Source organism: Phalacrocorax aristotelis, chromosome 17 (genome assembly GCF_949628215.1).
Source record: "Phalacrocorax aristotelis chromosome 17, bGulAri2.1, whole genome shotgun sequence".
NCBI lineage: Eukaryota > Metazoa > Chordata > Aves > Suliformes > Phalacrocoracidae > Phalacrocorax > Phalacrocorax aristotelis.
The window spans coordinates 7,692,181-7,706,051 of NC_134292.1; the positions used below are offsets into that span (position 1 = coordinate 7,692,181).

At 45.5% G+C, this 13,871-nt stretch overlaps 1 protein-coding gene and 1 non-coding gene across 11 annotated transcripts in view; both read left to right on the forward strand.

Moving 5' to 3' along the window:
* Window positions 1-12,105, forward strand: part of PRRC2B (proline rich coiled-coil 2B) — a 50,866-nt gene extending 38,761 nt beyond the window's left edge. For 7 of the 10 annotated variants that reach the window (XM_075112599.1, XM_075112603.1, XM_075112606.1 and 4 more), the window contains 8 exons: window positions 131-323; window positions 1,591-1,688; window positions 2,352-2,479; window positions 3,514-3,754; window positions 5,212-5,388; window positions 6,062-6,153; window positions 6,674-6,794; window positions 7,239-12,105. In XM_075112599.1, the coding sequence (XP_074968700.1) occupies window positions 131-323; window positions 1,591-1,688; window positions 2,352-2,479; window positions 3,514-3,754; window positions 5,212-5,388; window positions 6,062-6,153; window positions 6,674-6,794; window positions 7,239-7,379 (1,191 nt within the window). In that variant the 3' untranslated portion in view covers window positions 7,380-12,105. Of the gene's footprint in view, window positions 1-130; window positions 324-1,590; window positions 1,689-2,351; window positions 2,480-3,513; window positions 3,755-5,211; window positions 5,389-5,673; window positions 5,764-6,061; window positions 6,154-6,673; window positions 6,795-7,238 lie in introns of those variants that run through there. The other 3 variants (XM_075112604.1, XM_075112605.1, XM_075112607.1) reach the window with 2 other exon arrangements.
* Window positions 577-664, forward strand: LOC142065915 (small nucleolar RNA SNORD62). The gene has a single exon (XR_012663562.1). It is a non-coding gene; the product is annotated as a small nucleolar RNA SNORD62 (small nucleolar RNA).
* Window positions 12,106-13,871: the final 1,766 nt, after the last annotated feature.

Sequence of the window (13,871 nt, forward strand, 5' to 3'; positions counted from 1 at the left end):
ACCTGCCAGCTTTCCACTGTGACTAGACTAGATTGGGTTTGAACTAATATGTCATAGATGAGCAACTCTAGGCTTCAGTATTGTCCTCCCTGTTTGAACTGTCTGTAGTTATTGTCCTTCATTTCCATAGATGGAGTCTGCTCGTAAAGCTTGGGAAAACTCTCCTAGTTTACCAGAACAGAACTCCCCAGGAGGCGCGGGTTCAGGCATCCAGCCTCCTTCCAGTGTTGGAGCTTCCAACGGTGTCAGCTACAGCTCTTTTGGTGGAGTTTCTATGCCTCCTATGCCTGTGGCGTCCGTAGCACCTTCTGCATCTATTCCAGGTACCCGCAAACTGTGGCAGCAGTATTTGTATTGTCTGGTTGGTATCTAGGAATCACCCTCTGATTATAGTAGGTAAGAGCATGGTGAGAAGAGCTTTGATGTAAAGTAACTGACTGGCTGGTATTTAACAGATTCTTAACAACAATACAGTCAAGACAGAAAGAGGGACTGTCTCCCCAGTTTGGAGAATGTTACTTGAGTGTGACTGATACAAACTTAGCACAAGGACGACTTCCCTTACGTACCAGCAAGTCTCTGTGATGTCTCAATAGATCCTGCTTACCCTTCGCTGTGTGCTTGATAGAATAGAAGGGAAGTGAAGAAACCTATGGCTGAGGGACTTCAGCAGCCCCAATATCAATATCAACCACTCCTCTTCTAGTTTTGCTATGTAAGACTTTTCTGTTTTGTCACAGGTTCTGAGCACCTTCTGCTTTTTGTATGTGATAACAACAACTTGCTTACGGTTTGCAAAACTCAGGGAGATGAGAAGAGTTATGGAGAGAAAGCTTAAGCTCAGTCATGTTAGTGTGTATAACTAGGCACAGGATCTGGAAAAAGGAAACATACTTGGATTCTCTGACACCTGGGTCCCAAAGGACCTCTCATGCATTCACTATCTTTCTCATTCCTGAATTCAGGAATGGAGTGGAATATGCTGGGCAGAAATGATAGCAAGTGGGCCACCATAGTGACTCTGTTACTAGCTTCCACTTGGGAAACAGATTGTTCCAAGTCAGGTGATTTTTCCTTCCCCACCCACCGTCATTTTGCTTGCAAATCCCATGGTTCAGATCTGCACAGAGCACTCTCTAATTGGTGCCGCCCTTGGGGTGTGAATATGGCGTTTAGATCTCCTGTGTGAAGGTCTCAAACACTGTGTTTGCTCTTTCCATCCCTCTTAGCTGCAAAGATGAGATTATTGCAGAGTGGGTTTCTAGCATTTAGGTATAGTTTGGAGTACAGCTCACCAATTCCTGAACTGTTAGTGTCTGACTTTTTTGTGGAGGTGGGAAACTTGGGTTTACATTTAGCTTCTTATAGAAAGGTATGATTAATTATCAGCAAGCCTGCTACTGTAAGTGGGCTGCTGGCTTTGATATGTGGACTTAGGAGCTTTACAGGCTTTGCTGAATAGGTACTATCTTTGTGTTGACTTGCTGAGATGTAGGAAATAGTCTTGACCCACAGGTCTCTGCAGGGGAGATACTGTGCCTGTGTCTCCCTTGTACCTTGAATTTACAGCCTGCCTTCTCTGATATTTAGGTAACCATATTCCACCCCTGTATCTGGATGGCCATGTGTTTGCAAGTCAGCCCCGCCTGGTCCCTCAGACGATACCTCAGCAGCAAAGCTATCAACAGGTAAGAGAGAAATACAACTAGCTAGTGGTTTCTCAAGGAGTCTTCAGGGTGGCATTTAAGAAACAAGGAGGCTCTGATAGCCCAAACGAGCGTAGATGTTGCTCCCTTTAGGTTCCTTGAATGCTGCTTCCCAGTGGGTGTCACAGGTTAGTGAAATAGAAGGGAGGGAATTGAGGGATTTTCCCCTTTTGTACCAGTGCCTTTGGACTGGGTTTAACTGAAGCAGATGCTGAGGTGTCTGTGTGAGGTAAAGTGACTTTCAGTAAATTCCACAGCCACTCAATACTGATGAGCAGTTTCACTAGCCTTAGTAAATAGGGTGTTGATAGGGTTGGGCAGAGCCCCTTCAAGGAAAGATTGCAGGCAACTGGGAGCTGGGATTTTTACTGCCTGTTCTGTGTGTGGAGCACATTGGTCCCCTCATGTGTCCATCAAATGCCTCACATCTTGCAGGCATTGGTCTTCCCTCTTGGGTGCTGATGCAGTGTCTTCCTTTGCCAGTGTGCTGCTGTTCTGTGGAATCATGAGGGGGCTGGGTAACGGCACAGTGTAGGTAATTGCCATGGCAGATTGACTCATGGAGGAGACTGATGGATTTTTTAATAGCCTGGGAGAGTTTCTGGCTCCTCTTGTACCTCTCAATCACCTTAATTTCTTTTGCAGGCTGCTGCTGCTCAACAGATCCCCATTTCCCTCCACACATCCTTACAGGCCCAAGCTCAGCTCGGGCTGAGGGGTGGTCTGCCTGTTTCCCAGTCCCAGGAAATGTACAGCTCCATACAGCCCTTCAGGTAACTGCTTCCAGTTTTTCCAGTTCCTTGTGGTCTGAACTCTTGTGTTCCTGATGGCCATGTACATTGATCATATACTCCACGCTTGCCTTCTCTTTCCCCGTTGTTGACATCCTGCTTCCTTCCCCTAGTAACATTGCTGGGATGGAGGGCAAGGACTATCGGGCACATAAGGCTCTCTGTAGCATGTTTCTTTGTATGACCATCCTTGGAAAATGATATTCATTTGCTCTGCCTGCCCTTTCAAATGATGAGGCAAATCTTGGTGTGGAAAGAGGTTTGTGGGCTGGGAAGCAGACTTAGTGAGAAACCCAGAGCTTACAGTTTACTCGGCTTACTACTGGGGAGAAGATGAAGAGACAGCTTGATCAGAGCTGAGTGCCTGCATAGCAAAATTAATAACTCTTTTTATTAGATACGAACTACAAGACAAGAACAGAATAAATGCCTGCACTTTGTTGGAGAAAAAATTGTAAGATTCAAATTAGGAAATCAAACACAGTGTAACAGCAACAGTATTGGCTACAGGAACGGCTTACTAGAATTGAAGGAATGAGACATCCCCTTCGGAGTTGGGCTGGCTGTGGGAATTGTACGCTGTACTCCCTTTCCTACATGAGATGAGAATGAATGATCAGAATAGTCCTTCAAGACCTCAAAAACCTAGACATTGAGTTTTGTAAGAGCTGTTTGAACCTGTAACTTCCGATTCTGTTCTGCTTTGCAAAGCTGCTGCAGACTTCTGGTCTCCTGAATCCTCCCTTCTAACACAGAGTTTGTTGTGCAGGCTGTTGATACATAAACTTTGGATAGGACACAATGTAACTCTGTTGAATATCCCTGCAGCACAAGGACATGGTTAAGGGCTTAAGTGGAAGTAAAAACTCCTGTAACTCAAATGGAAAGTGGCATCACAGCTGTCAGTTTAGTAGAGTTTGGGAACTGCTTGTTGATTTCAGGCCAGACGTGGTATACGTGTGTATAGTCTCCAAAGGTTTTCTGTGTAATGACTTGAGCATATTTTTATTCTCCAGGTCTCAGGTGTATATGCACCCCAGTCTGTCTCAACCCAGCACCATGGTCCTGACAGGAGGCACTGCTCTGAAGCCTCCATATTCCGCCTTCCCAGGCATGCAGCCCTTGGAGGTGGTGAAAACGCAGTCTGGGTCCCCCTATCAGCCCATGAATGGAAGCCAGACGCTGGTTTATGAAGGCCAGATAAACCAGGCGGCTGGTATGGGAGCTTCCCAGATGATGGACTCTCAGCTTACACAGGTTAGGAGCAGGGCTTGCAAGCCACTCCATTGTACAGGCTTTTTCACAGCCATTTGTTTCTGAGACTGGGTTGAAACTAGTATTTGTGCCGAGTCATGTGTTTGTGTGATCTAAGCTCTTTGTAAAGAGGCAAAAGATTTCCCCGAGAGCTTCTGTTCTGTCAACCTTTGTTTCAAACGTGCAGCACCTTATTTAATGAGATTCTTGCTAATTACTTGCCTGTCCCTGCTGAGATGTCATTTTGTAACTAGGAAGTCCTCACCCTTAATATAGATGTTTCATGCAGATCAAACCTTGCACTGCTTCATGCATAGGAGGCCATGATGTGATAGTTGTCCTAAAAGTACCTCTTCTGAGAGCCAAATCCCAGTTGTCTCCAGATTTAATTCAGCTTCCAGGGTAACTAGGACCTCTTATTAAAAGCTCATCTACCTTCTCAATTTGTTTGTTATCCAGGTCTTATTTAGAACTTCTGCTGATCTGCCTGGTAGTGTCTTAACAAGAATTTCATTGTGTGAAAAAGTTTTTGTAAAGCACGGCTCAAAGACACTGAATCCTACTGCCCAAAGATGTATTTGTGGGCATGTGTTCAGATTCTCTGGAGAAGTTTGATACTTTTATTAAACTCATCTTACCTTTATTTTGTGCAACATGTTAAAGTTTATTTTTTGTTTCAAGGGGGATTTTTGTTGTGACTGACATAGAGTTAATCCTGGAAGTAACTTAGCTGAGGAAAATACAGAGAATACTGGCAAACTAAATATTAATATTTGAAGAAATACTTCATCCATCCTAAGAAGTAACATCTCTTTTGCCTGCCTTATATTTTTTTTTATTTATTACAAAGTGTTGTCATGCACCTCCCAAATCCAGCAATTGTGAGAACTGCCAGATGAATCAGAGGGAACAGGAGGCTCTTGAGTCTTGAGCTGCATTTTCTTTAATTACTCTTGATTATTAGCATCATCACTTTGAAGCTCACTGCAGAACATAGAGCTGAGGTTGCTATCGCTTTTTTTCTAGAGGTCCAGACCCCAAAATGCTTTGGCTTGAAAGCGTAGCAGACTTCCTGGTTTGGGCATCAAAGCTGCAAACAAAACACCTGACGCTGACCTGTCTGAAATTGCCATCATGTCATGAGAGTGTACTCGTGCAGTGACCACGAGGAAGACTTGAAGGCTCTAGGCAAGGAGGGAAGGCCTGTGTCTGAGTGCAGTTATGTTAAATCAATGCCATGCTAAAAGCATGATAGGGTGTTGGCAATGCTACCAGAACGAACATGCATTTCAGTGTGTAAGTCCCTCTGTTCCACTGATTTGTGTTTGTTCTGTGACAAACAGCACCACGTGGGAGCTTCCTTTTAGCAATGTTGTGCTTTCAGGGTATTAGGAGACAAGGTGTCAATCACAAGACTGTTACTGCCACTGAGTAACTAACTACATGTCCTTCTCACACAGCTAACAATGCCTGTGCCTGGCTCCCAGCTTCCTCTGCCCCGCTACGGCTCTGGCCAGCAGCCCCTGATTCTACCACAGTCCATCCAGCTTCCTCAGGGGCAAAACCTGCCTGTAGGAGCTCCCCGAAGAATCCTTCCTCCTGGATCCCAGCCTTCTGTTCTTGCTACCAGCAGGGAGGTAAGGATTAACTCCTCCGTGCTCATCTTGGCTTTCATTAACCCCTCCTGCATTGAAGTTTCACACCTTCATCTTGCTTGTTAAAGGGGAGAGTGGCTTGTTTGGGATCCTTAAATATCAAAGCCAAGGATTGGTGTTAAACTGAAGGAGCCCTTTTCCCCTCACCTCCAAAGCACAGGCCAGCAGATTTTCAGGTTTTGCTGCTGGTCGTCATTCTGTTTCCAGGGAGCCACATCCTGCCTTGATCCAGTTTGGAGTCTCCAGTTTTATTACATGTTTACACAGGTTTCCCCAGAGTGCTTGAGGGGTGGTGAGCTCCAGACACAGTTGGAATACTGCCCAGATATTTCAGTGTTGTGAAGCTTGTGCATTTGAGTAGGTATATTAATGTCATGTCTGGTTTGATGGATTCATATCATAAATTTGTCTATTATAGGGGAGAGCACAGCAGTTAACTTCCAGGTTCTGTGTTTGCTTGTGCTGCTGGCTTGTTAGTTTAATACAAGCAGATTATTTCACTTACAAGCCTCACTTTCTTCACGTGAAAAATGTTTCTTCTTTTAACGGGCACGATGGGTAGAAGGGCAAAGATTTGGCTTAAGTGTTTATGTGAAGTAATGAGTGATTTGTGGATGCAAAGGTGATGCTCTCTCTCACTTATTTTCCTCTGTAGTCCTCCCAAATGGAAATGAAAGGGTTTCATTTCTCCGATGGTAAACAGAATATGTCCTCCGGAGGGTCCGTACCATCGCCACATACGTACAGGTAAAATGTTTACAGAACTTAGCCTCTGTAGTCAGAACGTGTCTGTCTGTAGTGACGTGACATCATCCCTGTACAAGATTCACTTGGGTTTTAACGTGTCGAATGTCCCAATACTTGTATCAAAATCCACGATCATGGCTTTCATTTTTGGGTGTGGGCCAGCGTGTATCTGACTTGGCCCTCTCTGCCTGTGGGAAGTGCATTAAGTTATTTGTTTACTGAGTCTGAAAGAGGAATTGGAATTGTGTACTTTTATGTATTCATTGTTAAGGTGGAAAATTTTGAGGATCATTGAATAAACATTTTCGTTTCCAGCACGGTCCTCTCAAGATGAGAGGTGCTAATGCCTAGATATACCAAAGCTTCAGGTCATTGAGCCTTTTGAGACATGCAGTCCTTGTGTTGTCTTTGGGCTGGGGAGCTCATTGCTCGGCATGGCACAGTCCCGTGCCCTGTCTACTGCTGCTTTCTGCTGTCTTTTTTTCTTTCACACATGAATAAGGTTCTCATTCCATTGTAGAATTTACTCCATGAATGTTGTCGACTCTTCGATTTCCAGGCCTAGCTCTGCCAGCCCAAGCGGAAAGCCGTCTGGACCAGCAGTTAGTATGGGCTCTGTGCAAGGACACTATGTACAACAGGTAGTGCACCTCAGTGCTTTGTTTGACCCAACAGTATCTGCTCTACTATACTGTCATGTTTGTGCCTTGGCCTTGAGAGGAGCGGCAGAAAGGCCTGTGTACTGAAGCTGAATGTGGGGGCTGTTAATGGGTGGGTGGGTGTTATGCAGAGTCCAAGAGTAATGCTGTGTGATTTGAAAGTCAGGAGAGATTAGAGGATTACCTGTTTTACAGTGTCCATGTTGTTTATTGTTGAGTTTTTATGGGTTATTTGCATTGCCAGACATGTGAGACACTGAGATCCTTACGTGTGAGGCGTTTTAGGACAGCGAGATGTGACAGAATAGAAGAAATACATGATTTTTGGAGCAAATCTGATGTCTTGCATGAATGATGGTCACTGTTTTTTAAATCTGCCTATAGGTCTCTGTGCTAGCTAATGTTTTGGGTTTTGTATGTCAACAGGCAAAGCAGCGGGTGGATGAAAATAAAGCCAACCTGGGAGCAGTAAAGCTGCAAGAAACACCCTCCACAAACCAGATGAAGCCGGTGCGCACAGGAGCGATCAAACCTCAGGCAGTCAAAGTGGAGGAAAGCAAGGCCTAGGAGCACCTCTGATGCCCAGCTGGTCCTGCTGCCTGAGGGGTGCTGCAGCTTAGACTGGACCCCACTGGATCTCCTGAAAATCTCACCAGATTTGCTTCCTGCCCCACACTGACTGACTACAGTGACATCATCCAAGCTCCTCTCCCAACAAAGCAGTTTGAAACAGTGGATCTGACATTGACCTGCTTGCTTTAAAACCAACCAACCATGTGACTTTGAAGTGGCTTGAGCCATTTTTCCCTCCCCCCCCACTTTTTTCCCCACCACACCTCACCCACAGGTAGCTATGACCGCTCACTTGGCAAAGCCCATCCTTCTCCTTCCCTACTTCTGTCTCAGCAGAGTGGCAACTGGGGGAGAGGGGTTAGTTTGAGGTTTTTCATTTTAAAGGCAGCTGAGGTTTTTACAAAAAAAAGCTATATCTTTGTTTATAGCAGAACTTTTATATGTTCTCTCATTCCCACGCCCTGCCTTCTTTCTGCTTTCCTCATTCCTCCCAGAAAAGAATTCCCTTCAGCTTAAAATTGTGTTCTGACAAAACTTGGCTTAGTTTTATATATGGTTCTGTGCTATGTTGAGAATCATGACTCTTCTAAATTGAATTTATTTGGGTATATTTTCCCCAGATGACTTAGCCTTTCAGATTATTTGGTTTAAAAAACAGGACAGTTACGGCATTGATTAATTTTTCAGTATTTTTGTTTTAAGCTAGAAGCAGTGTTTGCTTTAGAAGTAAATGTGTACTAAAGGTATATAGTAGATCAGTGCATTAATCCTGAAACTTGGCACCACTTTAATTGTAGCTTTGGGGTTCCTTGCGCACAACAAAATGCGTGGCATTTTTGTTTTAAGGAAAAAAACCCACCAAATTTCTGTTTTGAGCTCATCTGGACCTAAGGGTTTTTTTGTGGGTTTGGGATTTTTTAGTGACTACCAAACACACAACAAAATGCAAATCATAGATTTCATCATTCTGTGATTTACAAAATGTAAAATCTGTGAAGAAAAATCTCCTCACTGCAAATGGGTCAGAAGAGTTGGCTAGGGCCAACGGGTCTGTATGGACTACTTTTTGTAGTTGTGATGCTCTCTTATGCTTCTTACCTTGGCCACTCTAATTCTTCATGTCTCCTGAGACTTGTTCTATATTGTGTTCATCCCTTGGGGCTGCTCTCCTAAGCTTTACTCTTCTCCCTTTTCCTTAGGTCTTGCTTTCTGTTCCTCTAACTCATGGCCTTTTGTAAAATTTGCATAGAAACACATCAGTAAGGGAGCCCCTCTGCAAGGCAGCCATTTTAGCGCACTTGGAACCTCCTTTTTATGTGTTGGAAGCGCATGGTTACAGAGGCAGTTTGGAATCATCCTTTTACTGTCCTTCCCCAGATGAACAGCAAAGGGTTCTTTACTTCTGATGCAGTTGCATATAGTGTGTATACAGTGTCTTCATCTTACACTTTCTAACCAATATTTGATGATCTATGAAAAGGAGGGTCACAGTGGGAGGGGGTTGGGGTTTTATTTCTTTGGTTGTTTGGTTTTGGTTTATGTGCACGCACTCGTGTGTGTAGATTTTAGGATGGACTTACAAGTTCCTGAAAGTGCTTGGAGTTCTTCAGCTGACGGTAGTCTTAAGTAAACTCAGCTACTTTCAGCTAGCTTGATTTGTGTTGTTTAGCTCTTTCAAAATGTAAAGTAGGCTGGTCACTCTGAAGTGAGGGAAAGAAAACTTCAGTTTTGCAGGAGATGATAGCTTGCTAACTGCCTGTGTCGTCTGCCTCTGCTAGGTGGCAGCAAGTCATTTGTTGGTGGTTCCAAAGAAGATATTTTGAACAAAGAATGTATTCGGGAAGGGATCTGAAATGTGTTCCTCTTTCTTCATTTGCTCCCCCCCCCCCTTTCTGGGAAAGATCCTTCATAACTTCCTAGGGATGCATTTGAAGTTTTAAGCTAGGTATAAATAAGAATTTTATACAGTAGCTTTAAAGAGCTTAGAAACCTAAGCTAACTTAGGCCTAGTGGTGTCCCCTCTCCACAGGTGTCCCCATTGACCATGGCAGAGAACCCGAAGGGAAAGGGATAGGATGGTACTTTAAGAAGAATAAAAGCTTTTTTTTTCCCCTTCATGTTTTATGGATTTTTAACTTCAGAGCAGAGTGTGCCAGCATCTCTCTAGCATCCTCTTTAAAGTACAGGGTTTGAGATTTAGCGACAAATATTTCCCCAGCCTTCAGACATTTCCCAGACCTGCATCCTCATCTGCTAGTCTTGCTCCCAACATTTTCCAAACATTGCTCCATCAGTAGGTCATCCCATCCCCTTTTCTGTTTTCTTCCCTGGAATATCATGAACAACAGAATTGTCTGGTTTTTCTTTTTTTTTTCTTATCCTTCTGCCCAGCTGGCCCTAGCTAATATCAGCCCAGAATCTAACTGTAATGGCTAAAGAGACTTTCCCGAGCCCCCCTCTTCTCATCTCTTTCCTACCCTGGACACACTACTTAAGCTTTACAAAGACACTAACCTCTTTCCTCCCACCTATATGACTTCAAAATGGTCAAATGTGTTGGAGAAACTGGGTTATTTCTAGATACGAGTTACTGCAGTCCCTCTGGTGTAAATGCCATCAGAACTACAACACTTCCTGTTGAAAAAGGTTACCCTTCTTTCTCTTTTAAGCCCTCCATTCCTTCCCCCAACAGAATAAAACACTAGAATTTATTTATACGTATTTGATGTTGTAGGTCTAGGTGAAAAAGTAATTGTTTCACTGCTCTATTTATATATTATGTCTGAATTATTCTGTGCAGGAAAGGCCAAGAAATGCATGTGAGCTTCATTCCATTCCTCACCTTTGCGTGACTGTCAGCTGCAGTTGGCAAGACTCTTTCACTTAATGGATTTTTGTGTGATGGAAAGCAGTTTTAGAGCCCAAATTTCTAAGGTGCAATATCCTTCTGCATACATCTTTTTGTTTGTTTAAAGCTAGTACAAGTTTAGCGCAGTTTGTGGTGCTCTTGAATCAAAAGGAAAGTCTCTGATCCTCAAGGTGCAGAAATGCCAAGGGTGCTGGTATGCTGATACAAATTCAGCTTGGGGAGGAGGAGAATGGAGATGTCTAGAACGTGGATATGGTTTATAGGGGGATAATTCTGCTTGCCGTGTCCACTGCTGAAGGGTCAGGCCCTCACAATTTATTCCTTTGTGAGTTGCTTTTGTTTTGACTTGAAATCAGCTACCAAATTGCAGGCTCCTTCTGCTAGGAAAGGCGCAGTGGGAGGGAGAGGTGGAATCCATATTTTCAGTAACAATGGGTGAAGCAGAAATATTCAGAGACTGACTTTGCTGCTTTTTATTCAGCTGGAGGTCTGAAGCACGTGTAACTGGTTCTTTTATGCACATTGATTCATGGCCTAGCAGCTGCATTCAGTGCTGCTTTCCTCTCCAGTTCAGCCTGCTTTTAGCTCTTAATTTGAAGAAAAATACCCCTATACCACCCCCCACCCCCAAAGGAGGTTAGGGAAGAAAAAAAGGAAGGGGAAAAAAAGGCGCTCCAGTGTATTTTTAAATGACAAGTGGAAGCAGCACAGTCACCAGTGAAACAGGTATTATTGTTGGTCTTCCATAATTCGCTCCTGGCTCTGTCATGTGGCAGCTGTACAGCGGTCAACTCTGAATGTGTTTGCAGCCCGTTGAACTCCGTACGTGTTTGCGTTCATGCAGAGGCACTCCATTTAACAGTTTCCTTGCAAGAATGCTGCAAAGCTACAAGCTGCCCTGTGGTTCCTGTGTATTTATAGATATATATTAAAAAACGAGCCTAGCATTTTTGCTATGTCTCACCTTTTCGCAGGCTACTCTGTTCACTTTCAGGCGAGCACCACTGCATGCCAAGCTCTTGTTCTGTTGCGTTTTGTTAACCTTTCTGTTTTGCTTCTGACTGGTTAAGCACAGGTTAATTCCTTGTAGTGCAAGCTATTTTTGACATCCAGCAGCCCAGTTTCCGTGTAAGAAAGATGCATTTGTGAATAAGAATTAATTTACAACAGGTATCGGGTAGTTGTGGCCCATCAACAGAAAAGGTGTGTTTTGCTGAAGCAGTGGAACTGCTGGCTGTGAAAAGACAGCAGCAGTCCAACTACATTTTTTTTGTTGTTTTAATCCAAAGACCACCAGATTTTCCTAGCAGCCACAGACACCCCCTTGGGTTTTGTGGCTCGTCCTGGCTCTGCAAGGTTTTGGAGCCACAACCGTGCCCGGTTCCCCTGGGAATCACAGCAGCAGCAGTGAGGCGCTCACCCCTTTAGCATGTCTTGAGGCATTGTCCTTAGCTGGAATCCCTCCTCTGGTTCTGTATAAATTGCATTTGTTGTTTCTCAAGGGGATATTGTACTCCTTAAAGCTTTTAACCTCATGACCTGTATAGTAAATTTTTTTTGGCCTTTCCTCTCTTTGTCTTTTCATGTAGACCAGATATTTGAAAGGGCAGACGATGGATAATTGTGTAACGTGCAACCTGTTTATATTTTTTGGAAACTTTTACTTGGACCGGAACTCGAATCACGGAATCACCAGGCCAGTTGCGGCACACTCTTTATTGCCCTTTTTCCTTGTTTCAGTACCTATTGTTTCTCCTTTCAAATATGTGATTGTATTAGCTCTTTCCATATGAAAGAATTCTCCTTATTTAAATAAAAAAAAAAAATAAAGCAGATTATGCTTTTCTCAAATTCCCAAGTCCCTTCTCTGGTTCTTTTGGTTAAAGACTTGCATATGTATATATATATTTTTTTTTCCTCTCTTGAATGGAGGTGGCCAGAGCACGGGTGCGGATCCGGGTCCCCTTAGGGCCGCCGTGGCGGGGTCGGATCACCACCGGCGGACGTTGCCATAGCAACAGGACGGAGCGCTTCCCTTTCCCCGCCTTCACGGGGCTGCGTACGTCTGACGCCACATCCGGCGCCGCGAGTTAGGGGGTGGAGCGCTGCGCGGGGCGTGGTCCTGCCCACCCCCAGGCGCGTGAGGGCGGCCACCATCTCCGTAGGGCCGGGGGTCCCGGTCCCTCCCAGGGCTGGCGCCCCAGCGCCCCCGCTCCCCCGCCTCACCTCCGTAGGGTTCACGGCGGGTGGCCCGAGGCCTGATGGCGGGGTTAGTGTCGCTGCTGACCACCCCACACCCCCGAGGCTCAAGGGGGGGGGGTACGAGGCCTGGCGGGGGGCGGCTGGTGGCCCCGCTGCTGCCCTAAGCCTCGGGAGGGGGGTGGGGGGTTAGCGGTCCTGTGCCGCCCCAAAAAACGCTCAAGGGGGGGCACAGGGCTGGAGACAGGGTGGCTGGTGGGTCCTGTTGGAACTATAAGCCTTGAAAGTGGGGGCAGCAGGACCGCTGCCCACCACAGAGCTCTGCGGGGGGAGTAAGGCTTGGTGGGGGGTTAGCGGTCTTCCTACCCCTCATAAGGCTCACGGAAGGGGATGCAAAACCTGATAAAGGGCTTAATGGTTCCTTGAGGAGGTGTATGAGGTCTGGGGCGGCAGGTAGTGCTGCAGTCCTGCCCCAGGGCTCAAGGCCTGCCTGTGCTGCAGGGAGAAGCAGGGTCCTCCCTATCAGAGTGTTCTCTGGGGTGCCAGGGCCTGTGAGGCGATGGCAGGGTGCAGGTGATGGCCTGCCCTTGTCCCGGGGCAGGTGGGGCGGTGGTGTACTGTCCCCAGTGCCAGGGGAGAGCATGGCTTTGCAAGGGGATTTCTCACAAACGTCTGTTGTGCAGGGCAACATGCAGCTGAACAGCACTTGTGTTTTGTAGGCAGTGAGAAACAAGGACGGTGGCACTGCACTTGGTGGTGATGTGTTTGCATCTTGCTTCTCCCCTGATCAAAGCCACGCAGATGGATTTATTCCGGTAACTTTCAGTCGTATTGAGGTGAGGAGATACAACACTGATTCTCTACTATTTTCTGACCTACCTTTTAGCAGTTCTGCCCAGAGTTCAGTCCTGCTTCCTGCAGGGTCCCCCCCTAGGCTGTGCTAGAGCCCTACAGCACCTACACCCGTGCTCCCATAGCCAGCTTTTTAAGACAGAGGATGTTTGTGGGTTCTACTCCCTGCCCCCACCCCTGAAATATGCTCAGTTTGCAAGGAAGTAACTTTTTTTTTTTTAAAGCTACCTGAGCATCCTAGTGCCTGAGCATGTGGTTTGCCTATCACTAGCATCAGAATTTGGGCTGGGAGGTTTGCTTAGTGCAAAGCAGAATGTAGGCTTGAATTAAGCTATTTGCGTTTCTGCAGAACGTTCTCAGTGTAAGAATAAGCAAAGTTCCTAGCTTACTACTGATGGCAGAGAACCATACCATGTAGAAGCAGGGCAGGTGAAAAGTTAAGCATGTTAGTTTAGTAACTTCATTTTTACAGTTACTCCTGTAGATACAGCAGGAAACACATAAACATGGAAAGCGAGAGAACTTTGGAAGATCAGTTACCATGAACTGACTGTAGCAGAAAGTAG